At 45.0% G+C, this 23,311-nt stretch overlaps 1 protein-coding gene across 2 annotated transcripts in view; it reads left to right on the top strand.

Moving 5' to 3' along the window:
* LOC135706937 (autophagy-related protein 2 homolog A-like) overlaps positions 1-23,311 on the top strand; it is a 111,938-nt gene that overhangs the window by 87,391 nt on the left and 1,236 nt on the right. For both annotated transcript variants that reach the window (XM_065228621.1, XM_065228620.1), the window contains 7 exons: positions 7,576-9,951; positions 10,015-10,232; positions 10,298-10,575; positions 10,647-10,797; positions 10,858-13,599; positions 13,669-13,823; positions 13,893-14,039. In XM_065228621.1, coding sequence (XP_065084693.1) covers positions 7,576-9,951; positions 10,015-10,232; positions 10,298-10,575; positions 10,647-10,797; positions 10,858-13,599; positions 13,669-13,823; positions 13,893-14,039 — 6,067 coding nt within the window. The remainder of the gene's footprint in view (positions 1-7,575; positions 9,952-10,014; positions 10,233-10,297; positions 10,576-10,646; positions 10,798-10,857; positions 13,600-13,668; positions 13,824-13,892; positions 14,040-23,311) is intronic.

Raw genomic sequence — 23,311 nt, 5'->3', positions numbered from 1 at the left:
GAGTCACGCCCATTCCGAGGTTACTTTCACTTACAATAAGCCCCGCATGTATGTATTACCTCTATCAATTGGATATTCGTATTAAACACACACTTCCAGCTTCAAAATGTTCTTTTGAATCCTGGCACGTATTTAGTTTATGTTTTTTTTTTACTGTGAAAAGTATTTGGACTGGTCTCACCATATTAATTTGATCCCCCAATCCATGGGTTACGTAGTTCCGAACACAAATTTTCTTGCACTGCCATGCCTGGGAGGATGTTCGCATCTAGTGCTTTCCCTAGGAACCGTTCGCGGCCATCAGTTACACCCCGTCAATTCTTGAGCGAGGCATTTTTCAAATTAGTCGCAATCTCCGACACCGTCAAGAGACCAGCAGCCGAACACTTTTGCAAGCGGAAAACTTGCTGATTCACGACACATTATCAGCACTTTCCCGGGCTAATTCACCAATCGGACCGGATAAAAAATCTCGTCCACGGTGACGAATCTCTCAATAGAACTACGCGCCGAAAGTGTGGCATCCGAACTCGGAGAACCGGGCTCCCGGGAGGCAATTAAACTGACACCAAACAATTGAACTGAAGCTGCGACGTAGATTTTGGAGGTTAAATTCAAGGTCAACCGAAGCACTCAAGGCGGACCTTTTTTTCTTGCTTCTTTCTTTTGTCACTGTATGTTTCTATTTTTCACTTGCTACATTCTTCTCTTTTTTAATCCAATTTGGCTTCAAAACTGGACGCCTCAACACAGGAAAAAAAAAAACACGAAATATCACTAAATGATAACTTTATGATTAAATTTCAGCACACAAATTAACAAATTCAAGGCAAAAAAGCTTAATTCGCTGACGAAAAATACGCAGCAAAAGAAAAACACGTCAGCTTTCATGCGCGGCCTACTAAGATTTAAAACTATAGTCAAAAGATATAACACAATAAACATTTTATCTTCCGCTATCCAATAAGCCACCAGAAACGGGAGTCGCTTCCAGTGGTTTCATTGTATGGCAGAATCGCCAACGGGGGTCAGAGTGCTTCCATTGCAGCAATGGACGCAAAACGTGGTCAGCATTCACACATTAAACACGAAACGGTTGCTTTGCAAAGTCGACGACGCATCGACTGAAAGTACTGCTGATAAAGAACAATGATGAGGACCACACAATGGTTGTTGCCGAGTAAACAGAAGTTGGGTCACACACATTGAGAGTGGTCTGCTTCTGTCGACAGCCGAGTGAACACTGATCGATCCAACGTGTATTCCCGAAGAAACTTGTTTTGAATACCTTAGCATAATTTTTGTTTACAGTAATACCCTAAATAGCGCGGTAAAATCGAATGCGCGTAAATGGAACGCGTAGTATGCGAAATTTGACATAATTGGTTCCACGATGGAATATCTCCTGATCCTGTCCTGACCATATAGAAGGTTTCTGTTTTCAACAAACCTATTCAGTGAGTCAAGGAATTTTGGTTGGTTTACAGATGTTCAGAATTTTCTCACTACACGGCGCTAGTGTGCAAGTGAATTTCCTGAATATGGGATCCTGTCCATATAGAAGGTTTCAGCGAGAGGCGCACACTTCGTTGAGCGGCATTGAAATTCCTTGTTGGGATGAAAAGTAACCTCCTTGACCGCCAAAATGCGCTGGTACTGGTAGATTGTAGTCCGTTCATAAATAGGCAGACATGCCAAATTCCAGTGCGATACTGTCTTTAGTTTTGTTTTGACAGCTGATTGTTGAAAAAAAAAGAAAACTTGGATAAATATTATGGGGCTAATGCTCCATTAGATTACACCGTCAAATATTGGTTTCGAGAGCTTCGTGGTGGCCGCAACTCCACTACCGATCAAGTCCGCAGCGGCAGGCTTTCCGATGCGGTTACTGAGGAGCTAGCAGATACCGCAAAGATTAGTACTGAGCCCACACGCCATATTTTGGGCAAGATTCTGCATATGAAAAAGTTATCCTGCCGCTGGGTACCGCGCAAGCTCACTCCTGACCAAAAACACGAACGCGAGAGCACTTCGAAAGAGTGTTTGGATTTGCTGATGCGGAATCGGGCGGCCTTTGGCGTCGATTGGTAACTGTTGATGAAACCTCGAGTATTGCACCCCAGAGAACAGAATGAGTGGCCGGCAATGGACTGAAGCCGGCACGAGTGCTCCGAAGCGGCCGAGGGAAGGTTATGGCGTCGGTTTTCTGGGATTGTCATGGCATACTCTTCGTGGACTACCTCGAAAAAGGAAAAACCATCAACAGCGAGTATTACTGTGCATTATTGGAGCGATTGAAGGCCGAAGTCGCTGCAAAACGGCCTCATATGAAGCGAAAAAAAAATTGTTTTTGCAAGACAATGCGCCGGCGCACAAGAGCATCGCAACTATGGCTAAAATCGATGACTTACGGCTCCAATTACTTCCGCATCCACCGTATTCGCCTGATTTGGCTCCCTCAGACTAGTATCTCTTCCTAAACCTTAAAAGATGGCACATCAATAAAAAAAATCAGCTCACGTGAGGAAATCATTTTGCAGACCTTCCGCGGAGGAGTATTTTGCAGACCTTCCGAAAAATTACTTTTCGGACTGGATTCCTGTTGCTAAATTGTCTTTAGAAACCCTTTTTAATTTTCCGTTGGAAGTATCCTCAGAAGCCGATTATATTGCGAAGCTTCTCAGATGTCCCTTGGAATTCTTTTCGAAATGTATTTTAAATGCTCTCAGAAATCTCTTGGAATTCTCCTCGGAATTCCTTTGGAAGTATTCTCAGAGTTCGATTCCCTTGGATTACTTATTAATTGTTTTGATGTTTCTGTATATATCTCTATATTTCGCATGCAATTCTCTTCGGAATTTCATTGAATTATATATAATGTATAAATTCACCTAAGGAGAGATCTGACCATTCTTACTAAATGAAATTCGCCACTGGAGATATCCGGAACATATCCGGATGTTGCCAGTGTGGTCCTGAGCAATCCAAATTACTTCAATGGAACAGGTTTCTGAATTCTCATATGATGTGTCACATAATAGGTTTTATTCGTTTCAGGTCAGATTTAATCTAATGTCCGTACAATCAGGAACTTGTTCTGGTAATATCTCCGGAACCAGTTGACTGATTCCAAAACCAACCAATACCGTTCCATGGGAGGTAGGTTCAGAATTTGATCACTACGTTGCGCTAGTGTACAAGTGAATTGTCTGAATATGCTATATCTTAGAAGCATTCTGTCTTCGTCAAATTTGTTCAGTAGTTCAAGGACTTTTCTGTTCAGTAGGTCAACATTTTCTCACTACGCGTCACTAGTGTGCATGTGAATTTCTTGAGTATGCTATTACTTGGGATTCGGGTCATAGTGGAAATGGATGTAATGTCGGCCTAAATGGCCCTAATTTGTGCCTATACATAAATTCAGCAATCGACTAAATTTTCAATAGTGACCAAAAATATCCATTAGTACCGTCCCAATGACGCGTTCATCTAGATAAAATTTATAAATAGCAGATTTTTAGCGATGGGCCCAATCTTAGATCCATAGATTTTTTGTCTTTATTATAGAGATTTTTAGCCATATGGCTATCTCTTAAGATAGTGTAAAAAAAGGAGAAAAAATTGGGTTCTCAGAAGGACATGCCCAATCTTGGCTGTGGTACATTTATCTTGCTAGAATGAGAAGGTTTAGAAAACTGCCAAAAGGGTCAAACAAACTGGAAATACAAACAAGGAACACTCAGATATTGTGGTAAAGGTTCGCCTCCTTTAGGAAGGTGACTCGTCGCCCAACAGGTTCCGAATGCTGATTGGCTCCAAGCCGAAGGTCCTCCAGCTCCACGGTGGTTGGCACTCCGCAGGTTTTGCAGGTCCTCCGGAACGGTGTTCCTCCAAAGGTGTGAGAGACTCTGCTGTGCCCGGTGTGCAGTTTTGACATCACTCGTTGTTCTCTTAGGCTTGGTCGATCCTTCCAGGTTCCGGTGGTCGCCTTGATCTTCCGAAGGTGGTGTGTACTGTTGTTCCTCCACTCGGTGTCCCAGGCTCTCCGAACCGTCCGCTTGATACACTTTTTGACATCTTAGAGCGGTACATGTCGGCTGACCTGGGCCCAGTGTGGCCTGAGCCGGCGAGGTGGTCGGCTATTACGTTCCCTTGGATCCCGCAGTGACCGGGTACCCACATGAATATAGTGTTGGGTGGCGCGTGCTTTACCGTCCCTTGGATCCACGGATACTTCGGTGTTTCTGTTGTTAGGGCCAATATCACGCTGTGTGAGTCAGTTACGACTAATATCGGCCGGTTGGCCGGTAACTTAACCGCGTGGAGAATGGCCGCTGCCTCAGCTGAGAACACCGAGCATTGTGTCGGGAGCGATCTGCTCACAAGCAGACCATCTCCGGAGACCCCTATCCCCACTCCGCTCCTGTAGAGCGAGCCGTCGGTGTACCTAACATCATAACCTTGGTAGTGCGCCCCGAGAGTTTCGACAACTGTCCGGCGTAAAGTCAGCGAGTTGTCTCCTGCCCTCAAGCAGTCCTTAATTCGTCTGTCAATTTTGTTCTTGTGCGATTGCCAACTTTTGTCTCCGTGCCAGTGGATCCTGGCCACTCGAGGGAGATCTACGTCGGCGGCCGTGCGGAGGAGTCGGTTCGCCTCGTCGAGGAGAACGATCCTGTTGTTTCCCGACGTTTTAGCGAGAAAAGCAGCGGCTTTGGTAGCAGTAGCTGCGGAGAAAACGAGCCGAAAAGGTAGGATACCGGCTTCAACGCATGCAGCGTCGGCCGGGGTAGAGGGCAGGAGACCGGAGACTGTTTGAACGTAGCCGTTGTACACCGGTTCCAGAATCTGGACGGCTTTCTCGGCGGCAAGGCATGTAATCTCTACACCGTACAGTAGGCGACTGTCGATGATTTCGCGATTGTTGGATCGGTGGGGGCGGGAGATGGTCTTAATCAGGTTGGATCGACTGCGACAGTCCTTCTTTACTTGTTGGAAGTGCGGCTCAAAGGATAAATTTCGATCGAGGAGCACTCCCAAGACCCTCACGGTCTTTTTGGTCGGTATTGCTTGTTGTTTAATCATGATGGGCTGTCCGTTGTTGCGATGCCTGGTGGTTCATATATGGCAGCGCACGCTCTTGCCGGCGGAAAGCTGGAAACCAACAGAGTCAGCCCATTTGACCACCGAGGAGACTGCCGCTTGCGCTTTCAGTTTCGTCCGCTGCAGGGTGGGACCCACCGTTACAATGCCGTCTCGAATGAACTAAATTCTCCTCTTGTAGGGGAACAGTTTAAAGAGACGTTAATAGACGTATCCACAGCTACGTATCCACCGTTACAATGAGGACGTCATCCGCGTAGACGAAGATATAAACGTTCTTGGGTAGTTTGTCAAAGACCCCATTCATGGCCACCAGGAAGAGGGTGACCGCGATCACCAAACCCTGTGGCACTCCGGTTTCCTCACTAAAACTTCCGGATTGCACGTTTCCGACCGAAACCCGAAAAGATCGTTCGGTCAGAAACTTCCGGACGAAGTGAAGGATGTGTCCTTTCAGGCCCCAATCAGCAAGCTTCTTCAATACAGCTGGTGTCCATGTTCAGTTGAACGCTTTGGAGATGTCCAGCGAGACGATGACCTTGGTCCTTTGCCTCCTTCAGGACTTCCCCAAGAGTGGCGAAGTAGGTGAAGGTGCCATACCCTTGTCTGAAGGCGTGCTGCCGATGGTCAAGCAGCCTCTTGGCCTCAAGATATTGCTTCAGCCTCCTGTTGACCATCCGTTCCAGGACTTTGGCCATGCAGCAGGTCAGTGCAATGGGACGGAACCCAGTGATGTCCTTGGTCCCGACATTGGTTGTCGATAACGGTATAACAAAGCTTTCTCTCCAGTTTTCCGGGTATTCTTCAGCGGTCCAGAGTTGGTTGTAAAGGTCGAGAAGTTTTGTTTTGCCTTCGGGTGGAGGTGCTTTACCAGCGGGTAGCCGATTTCGGCCAAAATTATAGCCATATCCCCTATATACTGTTTCTGTCTTCGCAAAGTTGTTCAGTGAATCAAGGACTTTTGGCTGGTAGACAGAAGTTCTGAATTCTCAGTATTCAAGTGAAAGGGCAAATCTATTTAGTAATTCAAAGACTTCCGGTTGGTGGACGGGAGTTCAGAAGGTTCTCACTACGCGGCGCTAATGTGCAAGTGAATTTCCTGAATATGCTATATCTTGGGATCCTGGCCATATAAAAGGTTTCCGTATTCGGCAAAGTTGTTCAGTTAGTCAAGGACTTTTGGTTGGTGGACAGAAGTTTAGAATTTTCTCACAACGTGTGGTAGTGTGTAAGTGAATTTCCTGAATATGCTTTATCTTGCGATCCAGGTCATATTTAAGGCTACAATCTTCGGCAAATTTATTTAGTAGGTCAAGGACTTTCTGTGAACAAAAGTTTAGAATTTTCTCACTACGTTCCTGAATAAGCTATGTGTTTGGAAATTTGCAATATAGAAGGTTCTTGACTTACTGGTCAAATTTGCCCAAAACAAGGATCCCATGATGTAGCATATTCAGGAAATTCAATTCCACACTTGTGTCGCATAGTAGTTAAATTCTTAACTTCTGTCCACCAATCAAAAGGCTTTGACCTACCGAACAACTTTGTCAAAGAGCTGTAACCTTCTATATGACCTGGGTCCAAGATGTAGCATATTCAGTAAATTCACTTGCATACTTGCGCCAAGTAGTGAGAAAATTCTGAACATCTGTCCAGCAATCAAAAGTCATAGGTTACCGAACAACTTTGTCGAAGACCTGTAACCTTCTATATGACCTGGGTCCCAAGATGTAGCATATTCAGTGAATTCACTTGCATACTTGCGCCAAGTAGTGAGAAAATTCTGAACTTCTCTTCAGCAATAACAAGTCCTTTACCTACTGATTAAATTTTCCGGAGACTGTAGCCTTCTATATTGCAAAGATACCAAGATATAGAATATTCAGGAAATTCAAACTTCGGCTCATAGTGAGAAAATTCAGAACTGCTCTCCAACAACCTTGGTTAAGGTGATACTATCCAGAAGCCCGGGGTCTGATGCCACTTCGCATTTTCCAGCTGAAATCGTAGTAGTGTCCGAGATTGACTCCCTAGAAAACTCGAAGTGGCAGTGCAAGTGTCTATGATTTGTCAGAGATTTAGATTACTATTAGAAAATGTAAATGCATCTGATCAAGTTGTCTGAATTTCTGCGACCCACCTACGGACAGCCGTCGACCCACCAATGGGTTACGAACCATAGATTGAGAAACCCTGTAAGTCTTATGGAATAAAAGAACTTTAGAAGAAGTCAAAGCTTCAATTCTTATGATGGAAACTTCCAATTAATTCATGATATCAGGGAAACGCCCGTAACTTACCCAGCATGATCGAATTTCTCGCGAATCAAAGAACACCCGCAGAAACAAACAAGACCACCTCGTACGGGAGGTATTCTTTAAACATGTTGATGGAATTGATCTTATAAAAATGTACCACCCTCCTTGCTGTCGTATAAAACTCCAATTAAAGATAAATTTCCCATCTTCTTTCCAGCATCGATTACCAGAACGAAGCCGGCAACGATCCACCCGACCGCCAGTCGGATACCGGCAGCGAAGACGGTAGCCAGCCTGAGCAAAGGCCGAAACAGAAATCTTTCCTCATTTCCACACATGCCACACATCACATCAGCATGGAAGGTATCACATTCTACACGGAGGAATTCCGGATACACAATCCACGGCAACAGCAGCAGCGACGACGACAGCAACAACAACGACCGGACTCCTCCACCGATAATCGGGACAGCATAATTGCCGGCGAGCAGTTTCTTAGCACGATATCGGATTTTCCGGATCCGGCGGCGACGGTGGCAGGCGGTGGCAATGAGTTCTTTAGTTATACAAGCGCTTGTGATAGTAGTAGTAGTCATAGTTATAAACGTACTGACAGTAGAGGAAGTACCGGCGGAGCACCCTCCGAGGGAGAAGAAGACGACGGGGACGGCGATTACGGGGAATGTATCCGTTCGGGGGAGATCCTGGCAGGGAAGGTTACATCGAAGCAGGAAATTCGGATAAAGATGAAACAAGCGGACAATTTGAGTGGACCGAATGTGGAGCTGGAAATGTCTTTAGGTTGCTTTCAGCTATTCTTATCTCCCCGACAGTTGCACTCGATTGTCCTACTGAGTGATACAATGCTCGGATTGAATGAGATACCAGGTCCGGCCAAGTGTTCTCGGCCCGATTTGACACCCAAAGAGCAACGATACGAAGAAACGGAGTTCGATTTGAAGCACAATATGAACCGGATGAGCGGTGGCATCGGCCTGAACCAGGGATGGTCTTTGGCAGATCCGATGCAAGACATGATTAAGGAGCAAGCCGAATTCTTGGACAGTGATTTCCGAGACGATGGTGGCGTTTCGGAAATGATAGAATCGTCAAACAGTTCCATGACAAGCTCGTTTACATCATCCAGTATGGCTTCCAGGACAACGTCCGCCAGCAGAAGAAGAATGATCGATCCGGATGCGGATGCAGATATTTCCAAGTTTAACGTGAGGGTTGCAGCAATAGCTTTGGTGCTCTTGCACGAAGATCTACTTGTGGAGAGCAGTCAATCCAGTGCCAACGAATCGCCTCTGAGTGAAGCAAGCGTTCAGAAACTCCAAGCTAAGTCGGAGCAATTCTTCCGCTCGGTGGGAAACCTAGGGCTTGGCCTAGGTGCTAACGATATTCTAAATGCGGGGCTCATCATGGATTCGGGTTGTGATAATAGTCATTTGCGATTGCTTCTAGCGCCAATCATCATAGAAGGAGACGAACAACGAAATCGACTTGGATCTTTGTTACGATTTTCCATATCCATCGCCCGTGCCGATCTCCGAGAGGTCCTGACAGACGTTTCAGTTCCCCTTCTAGAGTTCTATCGAGAAAAAAGTTCTAGTGCACTGCCAAAGCGTCCCGAAATATCTGTGCGTTTCAAGCAGACTTGCAACGCCTTTAAGGGCTCTAGTGGGAAGCGATTCACTCCTCCCAGAACGGAAATCCGATTCTCGCTTGCGCCGTTCCTGACTGAATTCGACATCACTATTCTGGACCGTTTGAGTTCCTTAATCTACCAGTTCCCATTCGCTTCCTACTACAATCAGACCACTCCAGTGAATTCTCCTGCATCGCCAACGTACGCGAGAAACAGCCGGAAGATGGAACTCAAAACTGAACTGTATCTTGACTCACCTGCCATTGATTTTCGGTTACGATTTCCGATTCCAGATCTTAGGCCCATCCATGATCCGCAACGTGTTCCCTGGTGGCGCCGCAATATCCGGCCTGACTTTATACTGGTAAAGTTGCAACAGGCCCGCGTCACCATAGCCTTGAACCCGCATCCTCTCTATGACATCTCGGCTAACGAGATTCAGCTCTTCTATCACGAGAGTGAACTGAAAAGCGATAGTGTACATATAGGCAAAGCTGTGATGACAGATAATATAGGTAGTAAGTATAGCCCTAGCCATGGTGGCCGGAAGTCTGAGGCATCGCAACCGGCAGGTGTTGAATATCCGAGGATAAAGATTGAGATTCCTAGTGAAGCGGCGATCCAAAAGCTCCAGGAGTCGAACACGCAACCAAAATCGAGCCAACACAGTCGGACCATGAACTGCGAAGAAAGTGACAGTGATCCGACATCTGGCGAGAGCTTCGGTGTCAAAACGGGACGGAGCAAAGAGGACACGCCATTTAGTGCGAAGCGTGTATGTCGGGAAAGTGATACTCCGCACATGAAAGCCTCGGCTGATGATCCAGAAACGCTTACACTGCCTGGCGATTCGGAGGAGCTAGATACTTTCTGTTCAACGGCGATGAAGTTGAGCAAGCTGCAGATTCGGATCGACCTGCCGGTTGTTAGTTTGCAGCTGAGGTAAGTTATGTTTTAATGTTCATGAAATTTACGTTGCTCACGTTCGGCTTCATCGAATTACAGATCTAAGCATCTCTACGAGGTAATCTACAATCGTATCAGTACGGATCTGCTGCTGTGGGTACCGAGTGCTCCGGCGGCAACGGCTGCTGCGGAAACTAGTGCCAATTTGAGTGCCTCTAGGGTGGCATTCCAGGAGCCGCAGATCAACCTGGCCAACATGGGAATGATGGATAGCATCTATGCTCCGTTCACGATGTGTCAAAGCGCTATCCAACTTGGTTAGTTTAGTACATATGGCTTATATGATCTCCGAGGGTACTGATTGTCTTATATTCCGTAATAGATTCTAGCTCATCGGCAACCAATTCAGAATCGGAATCGGACTCGGACGGAATATTCTACTCGGTGTACGATAGGAGTTGTAGGCGTCTTCCTGGTGATGGCAGCGCAAGTGGGGCTGGCAATGATCAGCGGAAGTCACACCACTCGACGCAGCAGCACGGCGGTAGTCGTCGCCATCAGCAGCAGCATCGGAAAGCGTCGTTTGTCGACAGGAGTAATGCCGTATCGTTTCAACTGAACATTGGACAAGGCATGCTGACGATGTTTGCTCCCGTGCGGGTGAGTTGATCGGTTGATTACAGTTCAAATAGCCCAATTACTTACGATTCCTTATCCGCCTTTCCACATAGGACGCCCAAAATCACGTCATACCGGGCCAGCTTGGCGAATTTATCATGAAAATCCAATCGACGTATGTATTTTCGGTGAGTGGCTTCCACGGGAACACCAACCTTGGGTATCTTTGCATTCAGGGCAAAGCAGCTGACGTCTATCATTGTGGTATGTGAGATATTTTCTGAGTTTGAAAGTCGGAATTCACAGGTATATTTCTATTTACAGGCCTCATCCCAACCCCGGCAAATAATCCTCCGTTGCGATTGGTGAACAGTGTACTTCCGGCGTACATCCTCAGCACGCTCTATCCTACGCCGAAGAATCTAACCGTGAACGAGCAGCGTGGTTGTCCCAATCGGGAAATGCTTTCGCTAGCAATTCAGATAAAAGCCATCCCTGAGCAGAGCATCAAGCGGATCCGTATGGCAGCGGGAGTTCAACTGACGACTCTACGGCACCATTCTACTCTTCCGCAGCACTCGTGGCTAACGCAACTGTTGGATATGTTCGACGTGGTGGACTATCCGGTACAGGGCTATACTCCGCTGGGTGTGATAACCGAGATGCATCTGCACCTGTGGGACTGTGCGATCGACTATCGTCCGCTGTATTTCCCTTACCGAGCGGTGATCACGGTTGGATCATTCATGATTAGCAGTAATATAACTACGGAGAGCTCGGGGTTGACGTTGAGGTTTATCGCCGAAGATGCTACACTGTGTCTGGCGCCGCAAACTGTCTCGCTTCCCAACATCGGTGGTGAGAAGGAGCCACAAAGGAAAAGCAGCAGTGCGAGTGCTAGAGAGGACAATAGGGTGACGGTATTGCCTTCCAATGAACTGGTTTGCCTTGTTGAACTTGGATTATTTGAGATTTCCTTGCGTTTGAATGAGAAAGCCACTGGTTCTTTTCCCAAATTTGACCTGAGGACTGCCATAAACGATGTTCATGTGCGAACTTGCGCCGATTCAGGCCGAGCACTGGCTCAGATGATTGGATACCTTGCGGCGGAAGGTGACCTGTTGCCGCAGGACGATGGAGCGAGTGATGTTGGGGACAACGAAAGCGTGTGTGGCTTACCAATGGGCAATGAATTGGAAGGTGATTTGGTTCCGGTGAAACCTGCCCAAGCACCGGAAGTGACGCCTAAACAGCAACAACGAGTAAATTCATTGATGGCCGAAGCGATGGAGGAAAGTTTGTCACTGCAGAGCACTAACAGCGACTTATCGCGGGATGATCAGCTACTGGCCGACGGAGAAGGGGTGGAGGTATTTTTCTTCCCGGACGAAGATCAAACTCGAGCGGCTGCGCGGAAAAAGTTAATCAACAATCTTGTTTCGGACAACAGCAATAAACGGCGATTTGCTTCGGATGATGATTCCTTGAGCATAGAAGAAGGCTCAAGCATACCTTCTTCGTATCAGGACGATGATCACTATCTGAAACAGAGACCGTTCGACGAACAGTCAGAAGATACGGCAAGCGTTAACACGGAAATGCGAGAGTTGCTTAACTTCGAATGTTCCGTTATGGGATTGCAGAAGGAACATGACGACGATGATGAAGTGGTTGAAGCTCTTCCCCAGGTAACGATGGATCTAGGTGATGTCAATAAATTTGGAGGATCTTCGACGAAGCTTGAATCGACAATAGAAAACAGTCCTCATCGGAAGGTCAGTTCCGACACAGATGATGATTTCTGCTTTATTGCTGATGAAGAAAAACCACACTGTGGTAATCAGGAAGTACCCGTCCTAGAGGATCCTATTCGCATAATCGATAATCACTTCAGTGTTCCTATGGGCAAACCTGATCTACTGTTAGCACCCAAAGGCTTCCCCATGGCAGTTACGCGGTACACCATATGCGAAATGTCGGTCACATGGCATCTTTATGGAGGCCATGATTTTCTAACGGAGGAAGACAAAAGAAAACCTAAAGCAAAACAATCACATTCGGAACATAGCTTCGCACATTTACCGATGTCCGAAGCGTACAAAAGTGGTGTAAGTTATTCGAAAGGATCTCCCTCGGTAACCTTCGGTCCGACATCAGCTCAGAAACTTACCTGGAAAAGCCGCGGTGGGCCCGAACGGAGGCACGATGTCATGATGGAAGTACAGATAAACAAAGTAAAGTTTTCGCACGAGGTGTACCCACCAAACACGGAGCAGGCCTCCCGGCAGGTACTTCTCATAACGGAGCTGGAAATTTGGGATCGGCTAGCGATATCGGACATTAAGAAATTCCTATATCAAACCAGCATTCATCGACCACACAAAGGCAATAATCACATGATAGTCATCAAAGCTCTCCACCTTCGCCCGAATCCCGTTCTTCCTGCGCAGGAATGTTGTCTGAGGATTTCTATCCTTCCTATCCGACTGAACATCGATCAGGATTCGCTTCTCTTCATGGTAAACTTCTTCAACCAACTTGGCGGCGGAGACGATCTGATCGATCCGGCAATGCAGTATCAACACAACACTGCTACTCGAGCAAGTCAATCAACGCCCTCACATCAACCTCCGGTGATGATGGTGGAGCTTCCGGAAGCAGCCCAGGAACTACAAGCCCGAAAAATGGTATCCGAAAACCTGATGCTGCTGATAGAGGAAGAGGAGAAGAACAAGGAACACCAGGAAACAACCAGCGAGGTGGGTGACGAATCGCCTCCCATATATTTCCGAAACGTTATTTTTGGGCCAGATGTTCCGATTCGTATTGATTATCATGGCAAACGTGTAGAACTGTCGCGTGGACCGCTGGCCGGACTGCTGATGGGACTCGGACAGCTGCAGTGTTCGGAGATTCGACTGAAGAAAATTTCCTACCGCCATGGACTGTTGGGCGTGGATCGTCTGATTTCGTTCCTACTGCAGGAGTGGCTGCAGGACATCAAGAAGAAACAGCTACCAAAAATCCTTGGGGGCGTTGGACCGATGTATTCGCTTGTTCAGCTATGTATGTGGATAACTCCATTCAGACAAAGAAGTTTTAATTAACAATACATTATTGTTTGTTTGCTTGCAGTCCAAGGCATTTGGGATCTGTTCTGGTTGCCGATCGAGCAGTATCAGAAGGACGGGCGCATTGTACGTGGTCTCCAGAGAGGAGCTCAGAGTTTTACTGCACGGACAGCGCTAGCGGCGTTGGAAATTACCACTAGAATAATTCATTTACTTCAGGTTAGGTTCACTTACATATATGCACGTTGTTTCAAGAGAATTAATATTGAATCGTTTGTTCGATTGTAGATAACGGCTGAAACGGCATACGATATGGTTTCGCCCGGACCGTCGGTGCGTCGTGGGCGTGGAAATAAGAAAGGAAAGCGGAAACGACTACACCCGCCACAGGACATTCGCGAGGGGATGACCAATGCCATACAGATTGTGAGAGACGTAAGTTCATTGCTTGTTTTTTATTCAGCCTATAGAATTTCGAATCGCATTTGAAGATTTTACAAAAATCGAAAGATTTTGTAAAACCTGTATTTTTGTAACCTAAACCTAGTACAACTTGTTAGATTCACTCCTCTAAGAAAAATCACTTGGAATATCGGTCATCGAACGATAAATTCTAGACCAACAATTGAAATAGAGAACCAAAGCACATCCTCGAGAATCAAAGCACATCCAAGAAATCTAACATCATCAACTGATAGAACAAACTTCCTTTATCGAATGGCATTGTTAGTTTGTGTCGGAGTATTTTGATTCTCGAAGAATTTGCGTTTATTACGAATGGTTGTTCCGGCTATTTCAATTGTTGGTCTAGAATTTATTGTGTTATCTTAATTTGTGTATACCCCCGAAATGCAGGGGAAAATCAAGGCCTACTTTGATCAAATTTACGAAGCATTACATGTTACGGATGTTCCAGATCTTCCGGTAAACCATCTGGTGATTGTATAGGTTTAAACGGTTTCCGTTTGGCCTCATAACTGTACCAGAAATATTTTAAAAGGTGGTTGATGAGATCCTGTATGGATGCGACGGAACGCATTGGTATCTAGACGACATTTTTGTAGTAGGCAGAAACCTTGAGGAGCATGACACTAGACTTAAACAAGTTATGGATAGGCTGGAGCATAGAGGGGTTCAGCTTAACTGGGACAAGTGTTTGTTTAGAGCTGAGGAAGTTGAGTTTCTCGGGCATAAAATCACAAAATCTGGTATAGCACCATCTGAAATAAAAGTAGCAGCATTCTTAGCTTTCCGTCGACCTACTAGCGATAGCGAGGTCCGCAGCTTCTTAGGGCTGGCGAACTATCTTAATAAGTATATTCCTGATCTTGCAACCAGAGATCAACCACTAAGAGAGCTCACCAGAAAATGAGTAAAGTTTTCTTGGGAATCACACAACGAAGAAGTTTTTCAGACGATTAAGCGAGCAATGGCAGATGTGCAGAAGCTAGGATAACGGCAGTGGTTGCAGATGCCATTCCAACGGGACTCGGGGCAATTCTAGTGCAGACGGATAACTTTGGGGTGGAAGGGTCATCAGCTTCGCCTCCAAGTCTTTAACGGAGACTGAAAAGCGCTACTGTCAGACCGAGAAAGAAGCTTTGGCTTTGGTGTGAGCCGTGAAAAATCTCAATTTTACCTTCTTGGGAAGAAGTTTAACCTTGTCACAGATTGCAAGGCTCTGTTATACTTGTTTACGCCTCGGTCACGCCCATGTCCCAGCATAGAAAGGTGGGTTCTAAGGTTACAGTGCTTTGACTATGAAGTTTTTCACATTCGCGGTGACCAAAATGCTACTGATGCTCTTTCACGACTTTCAAGCACAGTCCCTGAACCATTTGATTCAGCGGAAGAAATTATCGTCAAACATATCTCTTCTCTTAATGCCTCTGCTGTTGCAGTTTCGTGGTCGGAACTGGTCGATGCTTCACGAGATGATGCAGATATTACAACTGTTTTCAACTGTTTGCATAACGATTATTTAGACTTACTGCCTATTGCATATCGTATTGTTTCTGTAGAGCTTTGCAACGTGGGAGGAGTGCTGTTGCTGTTGCGTGAACATGATGAAGTTGAATCTTCGTACATCTGTGTGGTGGCCGAAGCTTGACGCTGATGTGGAGTCTTTCGTAACAGGCTGCAGAGGATGTATTTTTGTATCGGCTATCGATTACCTTGGACCACTTCCAGAGGGACAGCATCTACTCGTTATAGTAGATTGCTATAGTCGATACTTGGAAGAGCACGATTAACAGTCTAATGAAGGTATTCAATCGTTTTGGAATTCCTGCATTGATCAAGGCTTATAATGGTCCTCAATTTGCCAGTCAAGAGTTTAGGGTTTTCTGTGAGACATACGCGATACGTTTAGTTAACATCATTCCGTATTGGCCGCAAATGAATGGCCAGGTGGAGCGACAAAATCGCTCTATCCTGAAACGATTGAGGATTGCTCAAGAACTCGGCAAAGATTGGAGGGAGGAGCTTCATAAGTACTTGTTGGTCTACCATGCAACGAATCATTCAATCACAGGACAGCCACCATCTACGTTCATGTTTGGAAGGCGAATTAAGAGTAAACTGCCCCGTGTTCCAGGTCATGCAGATGACGAGGCGGTGAGAGATTCCGACAAGCTACAGAAGCAGAAAGGGAAGAAGTATACGGACTAGAAACGCTGAGCTCAACATAGCGATATTCGTGAAAGGATGAGAAAGGAGCATAAGCTGCAAGCCGATTATTCACCCGAAGAATTTCTGGTAGTAAAGAAAGTGGGATCTGATGTAACTGACCGTTCAACAAAATCAGGTATAGAATTCCGACGCAACGTCACGCATCTGAAGAAGATTCCGGGTCATACCGATGCACCCAGACCCGAGCCGAGAAAATTACCAAATCAGACGTCTGGTGATTTGGATCATGATCAGACTTTGCCTACTAATCGAGATATTACGGACACTCCAAAGGGTGAAGTAGGACCGACGCGTTCTAAGCGTCAACTATCTGAACCAGCTAAGTTTCAGGATTATGTGCCTTATTAACATCAAGAAATGCCCCGTAACGTGGGTAGATCCCCTTTTCGTGGTACGTTACGGGATGTAAGATCTACCACCGATTCCTAGTCTTGACTACTTCAAACTAGGAAAACAGGATTTTTCAGTTATCAAGAAACACATCTTAGTCCTTGTTACTTTTTATGCCTTGTTGATAGTGATAAGTCCTCGGGTTGCCTGGACCGAGGATGATCTTGAAACAAGGAAAAAATGAGTTAGTTAGTCTTCATCTATGTGATTCCTAATCTTCTTTTCGTTGTTCCCTAGTTTGAAGTGGTTAAGACTAGGTCACTATCGGTGTCATTCTTTAATTTTTTTTGCTAAGGAATCCAATTTTGACTGACAAAGGGGCGCACCTTTGGAGGGTGTTTCAACACTCCGAAGGGTATAAGTAGCGGGACCTTTCAATTAGAATCGATTCCTTGTGATGAAGGCAAGAATTACAACTGTATCAAAACCGAATACTTCATCATTTCTCAATAGTGATGAAGTAATACGACATGCACTAAACTAAAGGGTGTCCACGATGAAATTGCCACACTATGAAATTGCTCTAACTTTTTAACCGTTGGGTAGAATTTAATGAAAATTTGGGTGGATTTAGTTCATAGTGCATTATTTACATCCTGTAAGTTTTAAAGTCCTGTGATCAAAACTCGCGGAAATGGAGTCGAAAGAACAGCTCGTGCGTGATAAAATCTTGCGCATTCATCACGAGAACAAGGATCTCTCGCATCGTTCCATCGCTAAAACGTTGGGAATCGCGAATTCCACGGTGTCGCGAGTGATTAAGCGGTTCGAGGAACGGTTGACCACCGATCGGAAGCCCAGAAGTGAAGGAAAAAGTATTCCGTACAACACCAAAAATCACAACCGCGTAGTTGGGGCCTTCAACCGAAATCCGAACGCCTCCGTTAGGGATGTGGCTAAGAAGCTGCACCTAAGCCTGGCTAAGAAGCTGCACTTCGTCCAGAAGGCCAAAACTAAGGCTGGGCTTCGAACGTTCAAGGTACAAAAGGCCCCTAATCGCGACGAGAAGCAGAACAAGTCCGCCAAAACCCGTGCCAGGAAGTTGTACCTCAACATGCTGACGAAAGTTGAATGCTGCATCATGGACGACGAAACATATGTGAAGGCCGACTTCAAACAGATCCCCGGCAACCTGTTTTTCACGGCCAAGGATAAGTTCAGCGTTCCGGAGCATGTCCGCACTCAGAAGATGTCCAAATTTGCGAAGAAATTCCTGGTTTGGCAAGCCATCTGCACGTGCGGGAAGCGGAGTGCACCTTTCGTGACCCAGGACACGATAAACGGACAGGTGTACATAAAAGAGTGCCTCCAGAAGCGGCTGCTTCCTCTCCTGAAGGCCCACAACGTCCCAACAATCTTCTGGCCGGATTTGGCCTCATGCCACTACTCCAAGGACGTGCTGAAGTGGTATGCGGACAATAAGGTCAATTTCGTGCCGAAAATGTTCAACCCTCCCAACACTCCGGAGCTCCGCCCCATCGAGAAGTACTGGGCGATTATGAAGCAGCACCTTCTTAAACGACCTAAGGTAGTGAAGACAGTCGAGGAACTGAAGAAAGTATGGGTTTACATGCAAAAAACGGTTGATTCACAGGTTGTGCAGAATCTTATGGCCGGGGTTAAGGCCAAGGTGCGGGCATTTGCGTATGGACTGTAAATAAAATACGAGTAAAATGGTAAAATGAAGTTTAATAGTTATTTCTCAATCCCTGAAAATTTGATGGCAATCGGATGAAAACTCGAATTTTGCGAATCAATTTTGTGTGTGGCAATTTCATCGTGGACACCCTTTAAGGACACGGGATATACTACAATGGATCAAATTACTGGTCGCAGTAGCTTTACCGTATGCAAGATAATGTTTGCACCATCGTTCACATAAGGTTCCCGTTTCACCTGTGCTTACAATGCCTTGGTTTACTTGGTCTACGAGTCGAACGATGCAAGAAAATTTTGAACTTCCTTAACCTAAAAAATTCGGTAATCCTGTTCACCGACGAGAGCATATTTACCGTCGATCCCGTATCAAATTCTAGAACCGATCGGTATATTAGTTCTCTTCCGGTAAAAGACGTGGCCGACGAGCACAAGAACGTGTATCTGACCAAGCATCCTGCTAGCGTTATGGTGTTTGGATTGGTGGCTTCCGATGGCAAAAAAATGGACCCGGTGTTCATTCCAGAAAGCGACAAGGTCAACACGGTGGTCTACATCCGGATTTTAAGTAAGTATGTTCTTCCGTGCATCAAAGAACAGTACGGTCCGAAGCCAAATGTTGTATTTCAACAATATGGGGCTCCGTGCCACACCTCGAACCGCTCTCAGAAGTGGTTGCAGGAACATCTTCCGTTCTGGGCGAAGGATATGTGGCAGCCATCCAGCCCTGATCTTAATCCGCTTGATTACTCAATATGGTAATCCATGATTACAGATAATTTATGTATGTGCACTTTCTTCGATTATCAGTAATTCTTACCGATATCTACACGGAGATGACAACGGCGCCGGTGGTGTAGTGGTAAGCGTGATTACCTCTCACCCCAGCAGGCCTGGGTTCAATCCCAGTCGGAGCCGCCGGGATGTTCTGAGGCATAACATCTCTGATCACGCCTTCCTTCGGATGGGAAGTAAAGCCGTTGGTCCCCGGTTCATGAGTTGATGGGTCGATAGGTAGGGTCCAGGTGTGGGAGCTGCCTTCCTGGCACGTCGGTAGCATTGGTGCTCAGCACAGAAAACAAGATCGACGGAAAAAAAAACAAACCATAAGAAAAAAAAAAAAATACACGGAGATGAAAAACTATCCAAAATTAAGTACTTTTCCCTCAATTCCGGGGTTCAGCCCAATAATCCAAATTTGAGTAAATCGCATATAGTAGTTTCCATTTAACACCAGCAGGGCGTCACAATATCAGCTTCAATCGACCAAATCGATACGACGAAGAGACTGCTGGCTTTCTTTTTCTGTTAAAGTCGAACAGCTTCGCAGCATTCTAGAACCTCAGTCGGCGTGCACAAACAAATGTTCAATCGCTTGTCTCTCTTTCTCCCGTCGCTCCATTGGTCTTCCTTTCAAGCTTCGTCGAAACGGATGAGCGAAAGAGCGCTCGACTTTGATAGTTTTCACTTTCATGAAACACATCAACAGAGGTTTCATGACGTATATGACGGAAAATGAAATAACACATTTAAAGCATTTCTCACGTCAAAACACTTGAAGATTACACGTCATATTTCTAATTTATCTTCCATCCATATATTTATCTAAAAAAATGATCGAAAACGGGACATAACGCATTTTAAACAAATTGAAAGAGCGGTGATAGAGTGTTCGTGAAGGGGGATTGAAAGCCATAATGAGCATCGTTTAACTAGAAAATCGACGTTAGTTACATTGAAAGCGATGAGCAAAGCAACGACGAGAAATTCCACAGCCAGCCTTTCCTTCTAAGCGTCCTGCTTTTTTATTTTCGTTTCTTGCTGATAGTCTAGCTAGGCGTTATAGAAATGAAGTGTCGAACACGTATGTATGAGAGAAACAAAACACGAGTTCATTTTAGAGCTTCGAAATTGTAGAGCCCTGAACACCAGCAAAAAAATACCTACTCTTAAGTATATTCTACACAAAATTAAGTTTAATTCACGTAAATTTGAGAATATGCAATTTACTCAAAAGTAACTTATTGGGCTGAACTAAAGGGCGAACACGAAATTATTGCGACACATTCAACAGGGCATAACTTTTTTACCATTGGGTAAAAATCAACCAAATTTTGCACACTTTCTCATTGATGTGTATTGTGTACATGCTGTCAAACTCGAAGTCGTGTTTTTCGATTCAACGAAAATGGAGGTGAACCAACGCGAGTTGAGAGAACAAATTCTTTCCAAACACCTGGAATTTCCTGACCTGTCGCACCGGCAGTTGGGAAAAATGTTGAACATTCACCATTCAACCGTCTCCAGAGTGTTGAAGCGGTTCCAGGAGCGGTTGACGTTGGACCACGGCAAAGGAGCTGGAAGAAAACCTGGGACCGGAGAACAAAAAGACGGAGGGAAAGGTGAAGCGGATGATTAAAGCAAATCCCAACGTCTCAAGCCGTGATTTGGCTAAAAAGATCGGCATGTCGCAGAGCTACGTCCAGAATGCAAAGAAGAGAGCTGGACTACATACATACAAGGTACAGAACTTCCCAAACCGCGATGAGCGGCAACAATCGACGGCTAAAACTCGGGCACGGAAGCTCTACGAGAAAATGCTGACAAAATATGGCTGCTGTGTGATGGACGACGAAACGTATATATAAGAGGATTTTAAGCAAATTCCGGGCTTGGAGTTTTTCACCGGCAAGAGCAAGTTCGATGTGGACGACAAATTTAAGAAGAAGAAAATGTCGAAGTTCGCCTCCAAATATCTCATTTGGCAGGCCATCTGCTCTTGCGGACTGAGGAGTGAGCCTTTTGTGACAAAGGGCACAGTAAATGGCGAGATCTACAAATCTGAGTGCCTCGAGAAGCGCCTTTTGCCGTTCTTGCAGCAGCACGACGAAGCTCCGCTATTTTGGCCAGATTTGACATCATGCCACTATTCTAAAAGTGTCCTGGAGTGGTATGAGACCAATTCTGTCCATTTTGTTCCAAAGGACATGAATCCGCCAAACTGTCCGGAGCTGCGCCCGGAATAATGAAGCGGGAACTTCGGAAGAGCAAGAAGACAGTCAAAGACGAGAAGGACATGTTAAGAAAATGGAAAAAAAAACTGAGAAACTGGTACCGGATGACACTGTAAAGACTTTGATGGAGGGCATCAAGCGAAAATGCGTTCAATTTTACACTCAAGGCTCCATCGATTAACTTTTCTTTTGATTTTTGAAGTAAATATATGTATAAAACTACCCTAAAATTTTGGTTTGATTCTAAACATTATAAGAAAATTGGCATGACATTTTCGGTGTCGCAATAATTTCGTGTTCGCCCTTTATATCGTTGGGTCGAATCTCTCGTTCCTTTTTTGACAACAATAACGAGTGCAAGTTAAAGGCTGAAGTCGATATTAAGTAAAAAGAACTCAAATTATGGGTTGTATTTTTCTCCGTGTAGGTATTCTTTACCGACTTTAAGGCCTAGTGCACTGAACCAAAACATCCGCAATACTTCGAATGATTATTGCATTGCTCGAGCCCTTTAACGATATGCATTAGAATTTCGGATGATTTTCTTATGGTTGAATTCGTCGTCAGATGATGAGCATCCATATGACTGTCATCCAAATACATAATGATTTTCGTTTGAAAATTAGCTATAAAACATACGGCACTCAGAGGACAAACAATTAAGAATAGTGTGACATGCAAGTGCTTTTAAACAGATTTATAATTTGATTATCAACATTTCGATACTGAATAGCCATAATCTAATAAGCCATTCCATAATGAATACACAATTTTTTCGTGGTGGAGGAAACATTGGTTTTCGTCCTTTACCTATGTTCGACACAGCTCTGATAGCGATGCATATGCTTCCACCTCGTTTGTCAGCTCAGATCAGCAAATGACATTCGATAGAATTATTTACATCATCGTTTTGAATGATTTGCGTTATGGGGCTAAACCAATACCATATACATTTCCATTTAGTATGACATTCATTCTGCAGAGAGCATTACGCATTTCAACTGAAGGCCCTATCCCTTCTCATAACAATTTTCATCCTGTTTTCTAGAGGAAAATCATCTGATTTCAAAACAACCGTCATCCGTTGCAGGTATCATTCGAAAAAGCGATTTCGATGATTTGTTTTGAATGGTTTGAGGTTTCATTCGATCAGAGGATGATGTTTGTGTACAGTGTGCATCTTAGCGTGTACGCTAAAAATATCTATAATAAAGTTTAAAAAAAGCCTACTCTGTCAAAACCGTCCATCATGTCAATATTTTTCTCCGTACCACGCACAGTAAGGGTCAGACCAGCATTATAAAAGCTTTCTCCTCCGAGGTGTTCTTAACAGACAGGAACAATCATGGAATTTTTAAATAGAAATTCAGTTTGACACCCTGATAGGGTTAACTACCCCATTTCCGGCCTATTAAGCACAACCCGCACTTAGTCTTTCTTAATCTATAGCAGTTAAGCACCGAACGGAATGTTTTTATTACTGATGGCTTCCAAATTTATTTACTTTTCCGTACGTACCGTAAGATTTGATAAAGAGAAACCAATGGTTGAGATATTGCCAAAAGTCTAACACTGCTTCTTGACGCCAAACTCGGCCTACGGATTCTAAACTCGGCCTGACGCATTGAAACACCATTGAAACGCCAATGAATTCACTTCGACCTGTCGGATGAAGATAAAACATGATTCGGTCGGAGCGCTTGTTTTGTTTTTGGGAAAAATGGGTGCAAACATTCATATCACGCGTTCTCATTGACTTCGTTCGGTAGCTTATTAACTAAAGTATCGTACCAAACGCATAATAGACTTGTTAACTCTGAAATCATGGATTTATTTGAAGTTTTCTGATCGATAGGCCCAAAATGGGCGGTTAGGCCGAAGTAGTTTTCTACCCTACTTTTATTATTTTGAGATTAGAGCCCCCATTTTGTTATAATAATTAAAGCACAACATCAA

The sequence above is a fragment of the Ochlerotatus camptorhynchus genome, unplaced genomic scaffold (assembly GCF_037179485.1).
Source record: "Ochlerotatus camptorhynchus isolate MF236.1 unplaced genomic scaffold, CSIRO-AGI_Acam_v1.1 ptg000298l, whole genome shotgun sequence".
NCBI classification, from domain to species: domain Eukaryota; kingdom Metazoa; phylum Arthropoda; class Insecta; order Diptera; family Culicidae; genus Ochlerotatus; species Ochlerotatus camptorhynchus.
Note: the sequence above shows the minus strand (reverse complement) of the source record. Positions and strands in the feature narration are given on the sequence as shown.